General features: G+C 38.8%; 1 protein-coding gene across 2 annotated transcripts in view; it reads right to left on the reverse strand.

The window, feature by feature from the left end:
• Positions 1-722: 722 nt before the first annotated feature.
• med12 (mediator complex subunit 12) overlaps positions 723-15,310 on the reverse strand; it is a 134,806-nt gene continuing 120,218 nt past the window's right edge. For both annotated transcript variants that reach the window (XM_059977036.1, XM_059977035.1), the window contains exons 41-44: positions 13,131-13,257; positions 10,501-10,695; positions 4,455-4,536; positions 723-2,895 (exon numbers count right to left, since the gene is read on the reverse strand). In XM_059977036.1, coding sequence (XP_059833019.1) covers positions 2,858-2,895; positions 4,455-4,536; positions 10,501-10,695; positions 13,131-13,257 — 442 coding nt within the window. In that variant the 3' untranslated portion in view covers positions 723-2,857. The remainder of the gene's footprint in view (positions 2,896-4,454; positions 4,537-10,500; positions 10,696-13,130; positions 13,258-15,310) is intronic.

Consider the following 15,310-nt stretch of genomic DNA (forward strand, 5'->3'; position numbering starts at 1 on the left):
TTCCATTTTTGGCATTTTCTTATCTCAAAAAGCGAAATGCTGGAAATGTGAAATAAAATTGAAATGTGCTCAGAGATCTCATGTGATCTCACTTCATCGCAAATGTTCAACTCTTGATAAATGGGAACTAATTAGAAAGGTATAGTTATCTTCCACAAATGCCATAAATACTGACCCATACTGGAGTTTTCCTACTCAACTCCATGAAACACAAGTAAATATTTTAATAGGTTAACTATTTTTTCCCGGAACAGCATTTTGTTCAATGATTTACTAACCTGCACCATTTCTGCTTGTAAAAGATGTGCATTATTAAGATGAAAGCAGGTAATATACCAACAATGTTAATTGGCTTTTGAAGACATGATATACACTCCAAAGCACCATCATAAGACAGAGAGTGTATTTTTAAACTGTGTTTGTATTCCCTGAACCTAATAATGAACTCATGAAGTTAACAGTAGGAGATATCATTAATGAATTCCCCATTTCTGAGTATTTAGCTTCGACTGTGATGGAATCAGAATTATTTCTGCCTCACTGGGAGTTTTGTTTACTGGTGAATACACAGTTTAACTATACCACCAAAATTAAATAACTCCATCAATGGTTTATGGCTTGAAAAGAAAGCAGAAATGTTGATCATGCCAAGCAAAATGATGTTTCCAGGGTGTATGAATATGTCTGTATCTCTTGCAGTTTACAAAGACCATGACACAATAAAAGTCTTAAAAAGAACTCAGGTTCTATTCTGATTCATTTGGTTATCTCCATCATGTTGACTAATGTCTGTGCTTTTTATATATATAAAAAGAGCACATGTACAATTTGTTTTATACATATACCATCTTGAATTTTTTCTTTACATCAGAATTTTCTGAGAAAACACAAAATTACCAAAAATTTACATAATTTTTAATACGTGGATACAGTTTTACAAACCAAGATAGAAAGTACTTTTCTGTACAATGTGTCTATTCTTTCCTACCCGACTCTCTTGAATGCGCTTGTGTGGCAGGGGATGTTATTGTACATCAATTATCATCCCGAAATTTTTTTGCAAACAGGTATGCGGGAAAAGTTCCTTCTTTGCCTGTCCTTATGGATATACTAAATTTCAGTAGTTCATTCCCATGATACTTCAATTTCAGATTATTGTCAACACACCAAGTGTTGCATCGGCACCAATGTGCTCAGCACTTTGTGCCTTTTTTACTTGCAGCTTTCTAAAACATAATTTCTTGTACAAATTACATTTGAAATCAACTGAAACTCATGCAAAGATGAGGAACATTTGCATTGAGTGAGCAACAATAATAATCTTCAGCTATTCTTACATATAAAGGTAATTATTGGGTTGAGAAAATGCAATGTTTCTGCTGAATTAAATTAGAATCACTTTGGGATAATGAGTAAGAATTTGCACAGTTGTTTCGGTAATATTGGAAATTTCTCAGTTTGACCGCAAACAAGTGTGGATAGCTCTATACATAAAAATACTCCACTTATTTAATTACATCTTTTTTCCCTCTAAAACAATCAAATTGCGCTAGTGAATGGCATGGGCCAACAACTGTAGCTATAATACCATTTCCCAAAATATAGGAATGATTGCAGTAATTCATAAACTAATAGGTGGCTTTACTAAAAAGGCATCCCTTTCATTGGACACTGAATTCACACAAACTGCTTGGTGTGGCAGATACAGTGAAACTTTCATGTTTGATGTTTCTGTAATAACTCTTGCAAAATCAACAGACTGAGAGATGCTGGATTTCCACCCCCCTCCCAAAAAAAACCAAAGAAAAATAGTGTAGAAAAAGTCAAATCATTACAAAGTCCTTTATAAGTCATCAATATCTCCCCAGCACAGGGATAACACTAAACCTTTGTAATTCCGATTGACCACTTTTCAAATCCAAAATGTATTAGAAATAAAGGGTGAAGTACTTCTGAAAACCTTGCTGTAATCTTCAAGTTGCAAAAGCAAATTAAAAATACTTTGCACCTTGGAAAACTAAACCCTTTGTTGAAATGCCAAGGCAACATAGTCTGGTTTCTGGTTCCATCATTATACAGTGACCCATTCTGGAAAGTGCACTTATTTGAATTGATCAGATTTGGTTACAAAACCTTATGCAGTTCAGTGTGCAAGTTTATGTATAAAGAACATCTACAAGGTGAGCTACCAAAGTGCTGCTGGCCCTGTGAAATCATACTTCAATGACTTTAGGCATAAAGAGAAAAAATTTTACTGTGTTCCTTAGATTCTTTAGCTTTAAAAGCATCAATATGAAAAATTAATGAAAATAAGTGTTCATATAGTGCTATGTGTATATACAAATAATATATATTAGTACAGAGCTGGTTCAGCTGCTGGCAGAATCACATTTCCATTAACAACATGCCTCAAAATGATCTCGCATCACTGGCACCTAGCATAGCTGCAAGTGTACTAACTGTGCTTTATAACTGCCCTAAATATTTTTAGGAGCAAAGTTTAAAATATCCATCAGTTGAAATACTGTGGTTGAGCACATAATAGCCAAGAGCTGGTGTCCTCAGTGCCAAAGATAGGAGTGGAATGAGGAGAGGAAGACTGGAAAAATTACACCAGCATCTCTCTTTACCCTTTAATGGGTGGATTATTATTTCCCTAACCAATAACATACAGGCACCAGGAGCAACCTGAAGGTAAAGGGAAAGAGTCAATTAAGCGTCTGGTTTCATTGGACAATTAAAAACACGTTAAATTCTGCAGCTTCAGTCACAGCAGCAATTTGCCTTTGGAGACAAGGTTCTTCTTCAGAAAGTCAACTAATAAGCTGATCTCTGAATCTTTTAGATGACTCCAACGTTAAAAGTATGGGTTTGCATTCTTCTGTGGCTGTGAATCTGTTAAATGAAAATAACATGACTGAGTAAATCTCAAACATCATCAATACATTCACAGACACTGATGTCAGACTGATCAATGGAAGGAAATAAACCTTGTCCAAAGATGCTTTTGTACAACTTTTCAGTTCATCTAGTCAGTCAATTTAATTTAATTTTCGGAGCTAGAGTGCACCATCCAACCCAGAAAACCTTAAAACAATGTACAGTCAACAGACCACCAAAATACTGAGGATGCTGGAAATGTGAAATGCAAATACAAAATACTGATAGTACTTTTGGGGGACCTAGAATGCATACAAAAACGAGTTACTGCATTGGCTCTGGGGTTGAGAGCACCATGGAGATGGATTAGGGAATGTGATGTTTTTTGAGAGCAGCAAGAAATATTTCTTTTTCTTTACCAAGACCTTATTATCTCTCAATAACGAAGGTTCCCTAAATTAAGGCAGGATACAAGGAGCTGCACATGCTGGAATCTGAAGCAAACAATCTACCGGAGAAACTCAGTGGATCAAAGCAGCATTTGTGGGGGAAAAAAAATTGCTGACTTTTTAGTTCAAAGCCCTGCAGTAGGATTGAAGGAACAACTCACTGAAGGCAAAAGAGGGTATAAAGAGCTGCTCCTCTAATTTATAGTTGGACTTCACCCTGGTAGTAGAACTGGACAGATTAGTGTGTAACCCACCAGCAAAATGGGTTTCCACCTCCCTTCTATCCCCTTTCTTACCCAGCCCCCACATCTCCATCACCCATCTTCAGTCCCCTTCCCCACCTGGTTCTAACCATCCACTAGACAAAGGTTCCCCCACTCACCACCTGATTCTGATTGCATCTGTTATTCACCTCTCCTTTAAAATGGTTCCCATTGTTTTATTTTATTATAAACACCTCCTTTTCCTTTCAGATTCTAGCTTATCACCTTCCAGCAACCATCTCCAACCTTCACTCTCACCTATCCCTCATTCCCCAGTTTGGTCCAACTGGCTCTCAATTCTCCCCACTCTTTTCCTTCTTTGTCTAACTACCTACCTGCCACTCTCCACTTTGTAGGCTAAAAAGAAAATCCACCCCTCCCCTCCACTACTTGCTGCAACCAGTCACTTTTGGCTCTTTTCTCAGCATTCTCTCTTTTCATTTTACAATGACTCTTTCAAGACTGATGCAGGGTTCCAACCTGAAACATCGACAATTGTGGAAGGGTGCTACTCAACCCACTGAGCTCCTCCAGCAAATTTTTTGTTTCTCTGAACTCACAATTAAGCTTGCAGTAGGATCTTACCAACTTCTCACTTAGATTTATGAGAATGCATTACAAGTTAGCAGAGATTAATCATTATGCATTTGGTGTTAATTTCAGGTTGTGGAGACCATTCACATTGCATTTCCTGCATGCTTCTTGGATATGATTGGAACAAAACCTAGCCACTCATGATATCAGTAAAACTCTCTGGACCATAGATTAACTAAAAGAACACATGGCATTTTATTCTTTACTATTACAAGCACTGGTATCAAGCATATATAAATATATATATATATATATATATCAATCTTACTTGATAGTTGCTGTTGTAATTGTCTAACCAGAGCTGCTGTCTGCTGTTGTTGCTGTGTTTGTTGCATTCCTTGTCGCTGGAACTGACAATTAAATATAATTAAAACCTGCACCGGAGGAAACCCACACAGTCATATGGAAAACATTCAAATTCCTTAAAAACAGTGGTGGTACTGAACATGTATTGCTCGCATTGTAACAGTGTTACACCTAGCACGATGCCATGATGCAACCCTTTTGTTAGTAAAAAGAAATTAAATAAAATGAAACCCTTTGAAATAAGTGACATGAGGATCAGAATATATAGAATCCTTGCAGGTAGAGTTGAGTAACTGAACAGGTAAAAAGGACTCCGATAGGAATAGAGGCCTCCGAACCCGGGGTGGTACTAATTACAATGGGAGATAGAAAAGGCAAGTAAAAAGAGCAACGTTATGATGATCATGGGGATTTCAAAATCCATGTAGATTAGTAAAATCAGATTGGTGTTGGGTCCCAATATGAGGAATTTGTAGAATGCCTATAAGATGTCTTTTTTAGAACAGCTTAAGAAAAAATGAGGCAAGTCAGCCAATAACCAGAAGATAAGTTTTTTCAGATATATAAAGACTAAAAGAGAGGCATGAGCGAACAATGGACCACTGGAAAATTATGTTGGTGAGGTAGTAATAAGAGAACAAAGAAATGGCAGACAAACTGACACCAGCTGTATGCCAGAAATTTGAGTGATTTGGAATCCGAAAAGTCTCAAGGAAAATCATTTATTCACCTAGACCAGGTGGGCCATACCACTGAGTTCTGAAAAAAACGTAACTGAAAATATAGTGGAGGCATTAGCGATGATCTCTCAAGAATCACTAGATTCTGGAATAGTTTCAAAGACTGGAAAATTGCAAATTTCACCTCATTCTTTAAGAAGATTGGTAAGCAAAAGAAAGGAAATTATAGAGCAGTTAGCATGACTTCAGTAGTGGGCAAGAAGTTGAGAGTAACATTATTAAGAATGAGGCTTCCAGGTACTTGGAAGTACATGATAAAGTAGGCCAAAATCTTTAAGAAGCCTTGCCTGACTTATATGTTGTAATTATTTAAGGAAATAACAGGCAGGATAGACAAAGAGGAGTCAGTGAATGTTGTTTATTTGGACTGATAAAGAGTCCAGCCTGAAATGTCAACTGTCTAACTCTCTTCATTGATGCTGTCTGACCTGATGCTGAATTCCTCCAGCATTTTGTTTCCAGCATCTGCAGAATCTTGTGTTTATGGCTAAGAAAGGATGTGCTGTTATTTCAAAGGATCGATCCAGAGGTTTCTGAAAATGATCCTAAGAATGAAACGGTTAATGCATGAGCAGCATTTGATAACACTGGGCCTGTGCTCACTGGTATTTGGAAGTATGGGGAGGTGGGGAGGTGTTATCAATGAAATCTATTGAATATAAACACTTGGAATGGATGTGGAGAGAATGTTACTGATAGTAGGATATTCTAGGACCAAATGACATAGCCTTGGAGTACATCTCTTTAGAACTTCAAAAACTTTGGCAAACTCCTATAGATATATGGTGGAAAGTGTGCTGACGACTACATTATGACCTGGTATGGAAACACCAATGCCTTTGAGCAGAAAATCCTACAAAACCCTACAGGAAAGTTGCCACAGAAAAGCAACATCCATCATCAAAGATCTTCATAACCCTTTTCTCACTGCCTGCATCAGGTGGAAGGTACAAGTGCCTCAGGACTCACACCACCAGGTTCAAGAAGAGTTATTACCCTTCCACCAGCAGGCTCTTGAACAAAAGGGGATAACTACACTCATTCTACTTCTCGTGTTCCCAGAATGGTCTCACTTTAAGGATTCTTTATCTTGTTATTTCATGCCTGTTATTTATTGCTATTTATTTATATTTGCATTTGCACAGTTTGTTGTCCATTGATCCTGTTTACAGTTACACTTTTATAGATTTGCTAAGTATGTCTGCAGAAAAGGAATCTCAGGATTTTAAGTGGTGACAAGTATGTACTCTGATAATAAACTTTACTTTGAACTTTGAACAGGGATGACGAGGACTTTCTTTGGCTAGAGGGTTTTGATTCTGTGGAATTCATTGCCACCGATGACTGAGGAAGTCAAGTCATTGAGTATATTTAAAGCAATGGTTGATAAGTTCTTGATTAGTAAAGGTGTCAAAAGGTTACAGGGAAAAAGCAGGAGTGGGAATATAAATCGGCCATTAACAAATGGCAGATGGGTCTGATGGGCCACGTCTTATGCTCATTCACTATGCCTTCTTTTTAGAGAAAGGAAATTTAGCCTTTGATGATTATTTCAAACACGAGTCTTTGTCTCATGATCAATTCAGCTTCTATCTTAGAAATACATGCAATTCAGTAAAATAATAATTTTTATACGAATTTCAAAGGTCAGTTGGCACCTTGATACTAGGAATTTATAATATGCTGACACCTAGATATTTTGTAGCAATGGTGGAAGTATAAACAAAATAATTTGGAATTCTGATAGATAATTTATTGAATATCAAAACAATGCAGATGCTGGAAATCTGAAATAAGAAACAGAAAATGCAGAAATATTCAGCAGGTGAGTTAGCATCTACAGAAAGTGAAGCAAAGTCATAGACCTATTTTTAACTATTATGCTGTTTTAGTTGAACAACAACAGCAGTCTCTCAGATAGGTACTGCTGATACAGTTGGCTATTCGTGCAAACAAAAGATTTAAATATCTATAATGCTAAATATTTAGCTTTTAACCTCCACTGTAATGACAGAGGCTCAGAAAGGATATTTCAACTAAAGATGGTTAGGGTTTAAAACTAGAATTTCCATCCCAAACCCTAATTGGCAAACCTAAACCCCCTAACCATCATTATTTAGAAAAAAAATTAGGGATAGGATTTATGAGCATTTGGGAAAACCATGGCCAAATTAGGGAACATCATTTTGTGCTTGGCAAGTCATGACTTCTTAACTTAATTGAGTTCTTTTGACATGATGATTGTTGATGAAGGTAGAACTGTGGATTTTATCTACATGGATTTGAGTAAGGTGCCTGACAAGGTATCTCACGGGAGGCTTCTCCAGAAGATTAAGATGCATGGGATCCATAATGAATTGGCCATTTGGATTCAGAACTGGCTTGCCGTCGGAAGACAGAGAGTAGTGGCAGAAGGAGGTTATTCTAGCTGGAGGTTTGCAAATAGTGGTGTTCCACAGGGATCTGTACTGATGTTGGTCATGTATATAAATGACCTGGAGAAAAATCTAAGTGGGTGGGTTAGTTAGTTTACAGATGATACGAAGAAATGGTGTTGTGGAAAGCGTAGATGACCGGCAATGAATACGATGGGATATAGATCAGTTGCAGATATGGGTGGAGAAACGGCAGATGGAATTTAACCAGGCTAAATGAGAAATACTGCAGCTTGGTAGGTCAGGTTTAGAGAGGCAATATAATGTTAAGGGCATGACCCATTACAATCTTCATGAGCAGAGGGATCTTGGGGTCCAAGTTCACAGCTTCCAGAAAGTGACTACACAGGTTGATAGGGTGGTTAAGAAGGCATATGGCATGCTTGCCTGTATTAGTCAAGGTACTGAATTCAAATCTCAGGGCTTTATGTTGCAGATTTATAAAACTCTAGTTAGGCTGCATCTAGAGTTTGCATACATTATGGGTCACTCCATTATGGGAAGGATGTTGAGCCTTTGGAGAGGCCGCAGAAGAGATTAACCAGGATGCTGCTTCATAAGGGGACATGTCCTCTTATGAAGGTTGGACAAACATAGGTTGTTTTCTCTGGAGCAGTGGAGCTAAGAGGAGATCTGACAGATGTTTATATAGTTATGAGAGGCATAGATAGAGCAGACAGACGATATCTTTTACCCGGGGTTGAAATATCTAATACCAGAAGGCATGCATTTAAGTTGTGAGAGGGACAGTTCAAAGGAGATGTGAAAGGCATGCATTCTTTCCAAAACAATAAGTGCCTGGAATGCACTGCCTGGGGTGGCCAGATACATTAGAGACATTTAAAAGATGTTTAGATAGGCACTTGAATATGAGGAAATTGAAGGATAGGGTCATTGTGCAGGCATAAGGGATTAGTTTAGTTGGCTATTTGTTTACTAATTTATTTGGTTTAGCACAACAGTGAGCTGAAAAACCTGTTCTTGTGCTGTACTGTTCCATGTAATTCCATCTCATCTTACTGAAAAAAGTGCCATAGGGGAAAAAAAGAATTTGGTACGTCAAAATTTGGGGATCACTGTCCTGTTAGTTCTTCTGCAATTTCTTTATGGGAATCTGGTCAACCAGTGTGGTGATAATTGTCTACTTTGTCGCCTTTTTAGGTGTAGTTGTATGCTAAAATGTTCTTTCTCTGTAAGTCAACAGCCTCAATTAAAGAGCAACAATTTCATTTTTACCAAATGCAATCTCTTGAAGGAACATGTTCTCCTTGAAACTGGCCTTGAAAAATATATTCTTTGACAACTGTTCCATGACTGCCCAATACACAAGATGAGTTGGATACGAATCAATTCTTCTCATCTCAACCTTCTTGTATATCAACCATATGCTCTTCCACTTCAGGATTCTGCTATTTACTACATCAATTCAATACACTCAATCAATCTTCCCAACAGCCTCACATGCCTGACATCTGTTGGCACTGCTTTCTAAAGTTCATTATGGTATTTCTTGGCCAAGCCAAACATTAAATGAGGTAAAACAAACTGGTTTAACAGTTATTTTGCAGATTGCTGTAGTGTCTTCAGAGGTTTCAATTATTTGGTGAAGTGTCATTCATTTCTGCTTTAATCTCTCAGAAGGCTGCTTGCATGAAGATGGGGATGATGTGCATTGTCTGTTCACAATGCTCCAGGAACAGCAACTCTAAACTATCAATTCCAAAATGTTTTGCATCTATATCCACAGTTCACAGGTTGATTCTGTGTTTTCATTGATATGTTTTGATACGCTGTACTGAAGTTTCCCTTTTAATTTTTTATATTGTTACTATTAAGATGTCTGAAATTAGAGCACCAATTTATACATTTACCCAAGATTAATCCTATACAAGTAAATAAATCCAAAACCATTTCTACATGCTGGTAACAGGAAATTGGTAACCACAAAGTATCTACTGAAATGGACAATTTCACTCTGAAGAAATGGTTTGAAAGGTTTGAAATGCACCTGGCTTGCTATTTAACAGTACAAACAACAAACTGATGTTTTCCAATATTGTTTAAATAGTTTGAGACAGTCACATAATCATCCATTACAAGGCAACCCACTTGATTGGTACCTCTTCCATAAGCATCTAACCCCTCCATCATTGATGAACAGTTGCAGCAGTGTGTACTATCTACAAGATGCCCTGCAACAAAACACCAAAGTTCCTAAGGCAGCACCTTCCAGACCCATGACCATTGCCATCCAGAAGGACGAGAGAACAGCAGATACCTGGGAACTCCAACACTTGGAAATCCCCCTCCAAGTCACTCACCATCCTGACTTGGAAACATATTGCCGTTCCTTCATTGTCACTGGGTCAAAATCATGGAATTCTCTCCCTAACAGTACTGTGGGTGTACTTGCACCTCAAGGACTGCTGCAGTTCAAAAAGGCAGCTCATCACCACCTTCTCAAGCGCAACTAGTGATGGGCAATATATGTTGGCTTAGCTGGTGACACCCACATCCCGTAAATGAATGAATAAATTTCTTTAAAAACTTCAAAGTTCCTGGCAAGTTTGGAATCCCTGGAGACAATTCTTAGCCAACTGATAAAAGTTTTCTTTGGCTATTATGCCATTTTCCCTGATCTGCACAATTAACTACATTGCATCACATGAGACAACATTCATACACGTAATCTGTCCAGTTTAGATTGGTATCCTTTTAGTAGGAAGTCAATACTAAGTGTGATCAGCAGCTAGTTCGTGTACGGTATTTCAGGGCTTACATTAAGTTCTGTTCCAACATGTTAAAATCAGGTAAGACAAGATGATCAACTTACCATAGTCTGCTGAGGTGGGATGGCCTGCATTCCCAGAGACTGTGGTTGAGTTTGAGCCTGCTGTTGCTGTTGGACCTGTTGTTGCACCTGTGGTTGTTGCTGTTGTTGCTGCTGCTGCTGCTGCTGCTGTTGTTGTTGTTGTTGTTGCTGCTGCTGTTGCTGCTGCTGCTGTTGTTGTTGTTGTTGCTGCTGTTGCTGAAAAAAAATATAAAACAAATTCAAGAATTAGTTTTAAAGGAAGAATATATGCCTAAAATGGCACAAGATTTATACATTTTACTCCTGCACTTAATGGCAATTCCAATTGTGGGGTGGGATTGGTCACAGAACTAGGTCTTTCAGCCCAACTCATCTAAGCTATTTGCCTGCCTATATTCTTCTCTCCATTTACCTGACTAAATATCTTCTGAATATAATTAACCTTGCCTCTGCTGCTTCCTCTGGCATAAAGGTATAATCTACCTAATTCTATTGACTTGTTGATAGATAGGCAGACAAACAGATGAAACGCCGAACAGGAAAAGGGAGACTATACATAAAGGGATACAATATATCCTACAGTAAAGCACAGGTAATTCGGTAGTGGACTGCTGGAAATTCCAAAAACATAGCATCTGGCTCACTGGGGCTTTTTTTTTCCCCCCTATTCCACCTTTAACTATACCAGGGTCTTGCTTCCCATGTTTTCATTAAACTCAGAGTCCTTTTCCTGGTGCTCCCTTTAAACACATAGCTCAAAAAAGTCTCTAAATTCACTCTTTTATTTCCCCCATTCCCTTTAAATACATCTGTTCACAGCAAAATTTATTATACCACTACGTAATACCTTTAAAAAAGCGATATTCAATATTGCAAAAGAATCTGCTCATTCAACATTGGAAGTCCCAAGGGTGCCAGGTTATCTCAGTTTTTCTTTACCTCGTACAATTTCAATGCATATTCAGGAACATACAAGGGGAATGACCACTAAAATTTGGTCTTTATAAATTCAGGCATGCAGTGAAAAAAAAAGCCAGGGAGTTTATACTGCATTTATACTAAATCCAGGAAACAATATTTTGGTCATTGTGAGTAAATCTGTCCAATTTTGCACCATCAAGAATGCCAGGGCAGGTTTAGGGATATACTGCTGTGATTCCATGGATAATGGTTCTGTTACATGGGCAGATAGGAAAACTAGAAGGTCTTCTTTCACACCAGAGAACTCCAAGAGGTTTGAAAAAGGGCCACATATTTATGATGATTAGCAGTTGTACATTCATATTCCTTAAACGCATGAACCCTATGAAAGTCACTAGTTAGCTTAATTAATTGTCCCTCATGTCCAATTAATCAAATTCACTATCAGCCCCATTCTATTCTCATCTAACCTCTGAATAACATTACCTCATGCTAAAAAGACATTTCAAAAATGAATTGGTTGTTTTCCAAATTGAATGATATGATTACCATCCTATTCCTAGTTCAAAAAATAGTTGTCTCCTGGTAGTTCAGCAAATCTGATTTTTGTAATGTTCCTTACCAAAGATTTATAAAAAGTAGCATAGGTAGGCCCCTTTGTTTCAAACTTGCTGTCAATTAACAAGACTACTGCAGATGCAATGCCCTTTCTACTTTCCCATTCTAACCCCATAACTGTCAATTATTTGACTGTTAAACAATTTAGCAAACCTCAACTTGAATATACTAAAATCATGTGAATTAATAGCACTCAAAGAATTACAAAAATTTACAACTATTTGCTGTAATTAACTATTCAAGTGAAGGAAACAGCCTCTTAACATCTACCCTGTTAATCCCTCTCAGAGGCTATAATGTCCAATGAGGTCCTATCACTTTCTTCTCAACCCAAGCAAATGCAGACAAATCTTAAAAATCTTCTGGAAAACTCATCAAAGGAATCAATCCAGTGGATCTACGCTTCCCCATCTTTAAGGCAAACAGATCTACCCTTCAATATAGAGTAAAAGTACAACTACTACTTCAGTGAGGTCTTGCAAAATCCCCTGCAATCTCAGCAGAACATGTTTTACTATTTCTTATAATTAAAAGGAAAATCAAGTTTTTCTTTTTTTTTGTATCTGAATGTCCTTTATTTCAGAGGACAGCACATGGTGATCTTATTCTACACCAATATTTCCTAGTTTTTCATCATTTATGTAGATGATGAAAATCATTTAGATGATGAGAATGATGAAATGATGTAGGGGTTATTTTTTTCCCAATTCTTCCTACCAAAACACAAAACCTCACTGTTCTCCTTCTTGGTTACCCAAAATACATAGCCTGTCAATTAAACTTTCTTGCATACACCTCTTCTCCAGAGTTCACTTTTCCTTCTACTATTATAACTTGGATGCACTTCCAAACTGCCTTTTTATCCAAGTTGATAATATAGACGGTGAATAGTCATGGGCCAGGTACTGACATGGTGATGGTCCATGAGTAATAATCTGCTGATTACCTATTCATTTCTACTTTCTGACTTTACACATTTAAGCCAAGATGGAATGCTACAAACATGCATTCTCCTTCTGGTATTTTTTGGTCTCCTCTCTGTAACTCCCAGATGGGTATTTTGTAGTTATTGGTTCCAAACTGTTAACGCAGCCTCTTTTATCTTAGCTTACCCTCAGGATCTGTTGCTGTCGAATATACTGTTCCTGGTTTGGCCTCAGTGTTGAATGAACATTCTGTTGGGTCATGTGACTAATTCCTGTCATCAAGGGTGTCTGTTGCATGGGTTGATGTGTTAACCTGAAAGAAAGATATGTTTAATGATAAACACAGAAGATTCCGAAGATGCTGGAAATCCAGAGCAACACACGCAAAATGCTCGAGGAACTTGGTAGGTCAGGCAGCATCTATGAAAATGAATAAACTTTGGATGTTTCATGCCAAAATCCTTCATCAGGACTGGAAAGGAACGGGGAAGATGTCAGAATATAAAGGTGGAGGGGAGGGGAAGGGAAGGAGGACAAGCTAGAAGGTGGGTGGGAAAGATAAATGGCTGGAGAAGAACAAGCTGATAGATGAGGAGAGAGGACGATGGGAGAAAGGGAAGAAAGAGGGGACCAGGGCGAACTGACAGCTGGTCAGGAGGAGAGGCGGAGGCCAGAGTGGGGAAAAGAAGAGGGGAGGAGGAAGGGAAAGGAGAAAAAAGAAAAAAAATATCAGAAGGAGAAATTGATGTTCATTCCATCGGGTTGGAGGCTACCTAGACAGAATATGAGGGGTTGCTGCTCCACTTCGAGAGTTGCTTCATTGTGGCAGAAAGTCATGGACCAACACGTTGGAATAGGAATGAGGATCTCGAACAGAGTGATCCCTGCAGACAGCAGATGGTGAGGAGGAAGTAAAGATGCCTTGGTAGTAAGATCCCATTGAAGACGTGGAAGTCGCAGAGAATGATGTGCTGGATGCGGAGGCAATAAACATTAAGAATGAAACGAAGAGTCCTTGAAAGTGAGTCCACAGCTTTAGGAAACTGTTCAGTGATAGGCCAAGTGAAGTTGAGCGAAGTTATCCCCATTGGTTCAAGAGCCTGATGATTGATGGGTAATAACTATTCCTGAACCCGGTGGTGTGAGTCCTTGTTGTTTAGTGGCACTGAGGACAAGGGGAACTCTATCTCTTTTAAGGTGGAGCGAGATGGGGTGAGCCTGGATGTCCAGGAAATGGAGGAGATGTGGGTGAGACCAGCATCAATGATGGAGGAAGGGGAACACCATTCTTTGAGGGAGATCACCTTTGATATCCTGGAAAGGAAAGCTTCACCCTGGGAACAGATGTGGCAGAAATTAAGGAACTGAGAAAAGGAAATAGCAATTTTTATAGGAGACTGGGCAGGAAGAGGTGGGAAGTTAGCTGCAGGAATCAGTAGGTTTGTAAAAGAGATCAGTTGACAGTTTATCGGGGGGGGGGGGTTAGAGGGGGAGTCAGAAATGGACCAAGTGAATTTAAAGGCTGGGTGGAAGTTGGAGATAAAGTTGATAAAATTGATGAGCTCAGCATGGGTGCATGAAGCAGCACCAATGCAATCAATGTATTCCAGGAAGAGCTGCAGAGCATTACTAGGGAAGGCATGGAACAAAAACTGTTTCAGGTCATCAACAAAAAGGCAGGTACAGGTGGTGCACATGCAGGTGCCCATGGCTAACCTTGAGCTTGGAGAAAGTGTTCAGAGCCAAAGGAGAAATTGTTGAGGGTCAGTTCTGCCAGACAGAAAGGTGGTGGAGGGGAGCTGATTGGGTGCTTCAATGAGAAAGAAGCAGAGAGCTTTAAGGCCTTCTTGATGGGGAAAAGATGTGAAGATCCATGGTGAAAATGAGATAGTCAGGGCTTGGGAATTGAAAGTTGTTGATGAGATTGAGAGCATGTGTAGTGTCATTGATAGAAACAGAAAACCTACTGCACAATACAGGCCCTTCAGCCCACAATGCTGTGCTGAACATGTACTCACTTTAGAAATTACCTCGGGTTACTCACAGCCCTAATTTTTCTGAGCTTCATATACCTGGCATCCCATTCCACGCACTCACCACTCTCTGCGTAAAAAAATTAACCCCGACATCTCCTCTGTACCTGCTTCCAAGCACCTTAAACCTGTGTCCTCTTGTGGCAACCATTTCAGCCCTGGGAAAAAGCCTCTGACTATCCACACAATCAATGCCTCTCATCATCTTGTACACCTCTGTAAGGTCACCTCTCGTCCTCAGTTGCTCCAAGGAGAAAAGGCTGTGTTCACTCAATCAATCTATTCTCATAAGGCATGTTCCCCAATCCAGGCAACATCCTTGTAAACCTCCTC

This window comes from Hypanus sabinus, chromosome 8 (assembly GCF_030144855.1).
Source record: "Hypanus sabinus isolate sHypSab1 chromosome 8, sHypSab1.hap1, whole genome shotgun sequence".
In the NCBI taxonomy this organism is placed as follows: Eukaryota; Metazoa; Chordata; class Chondrichthyes; order Myliobatiformes; family Dasyatidae; genus Hypanus; species Hypanus sabinus.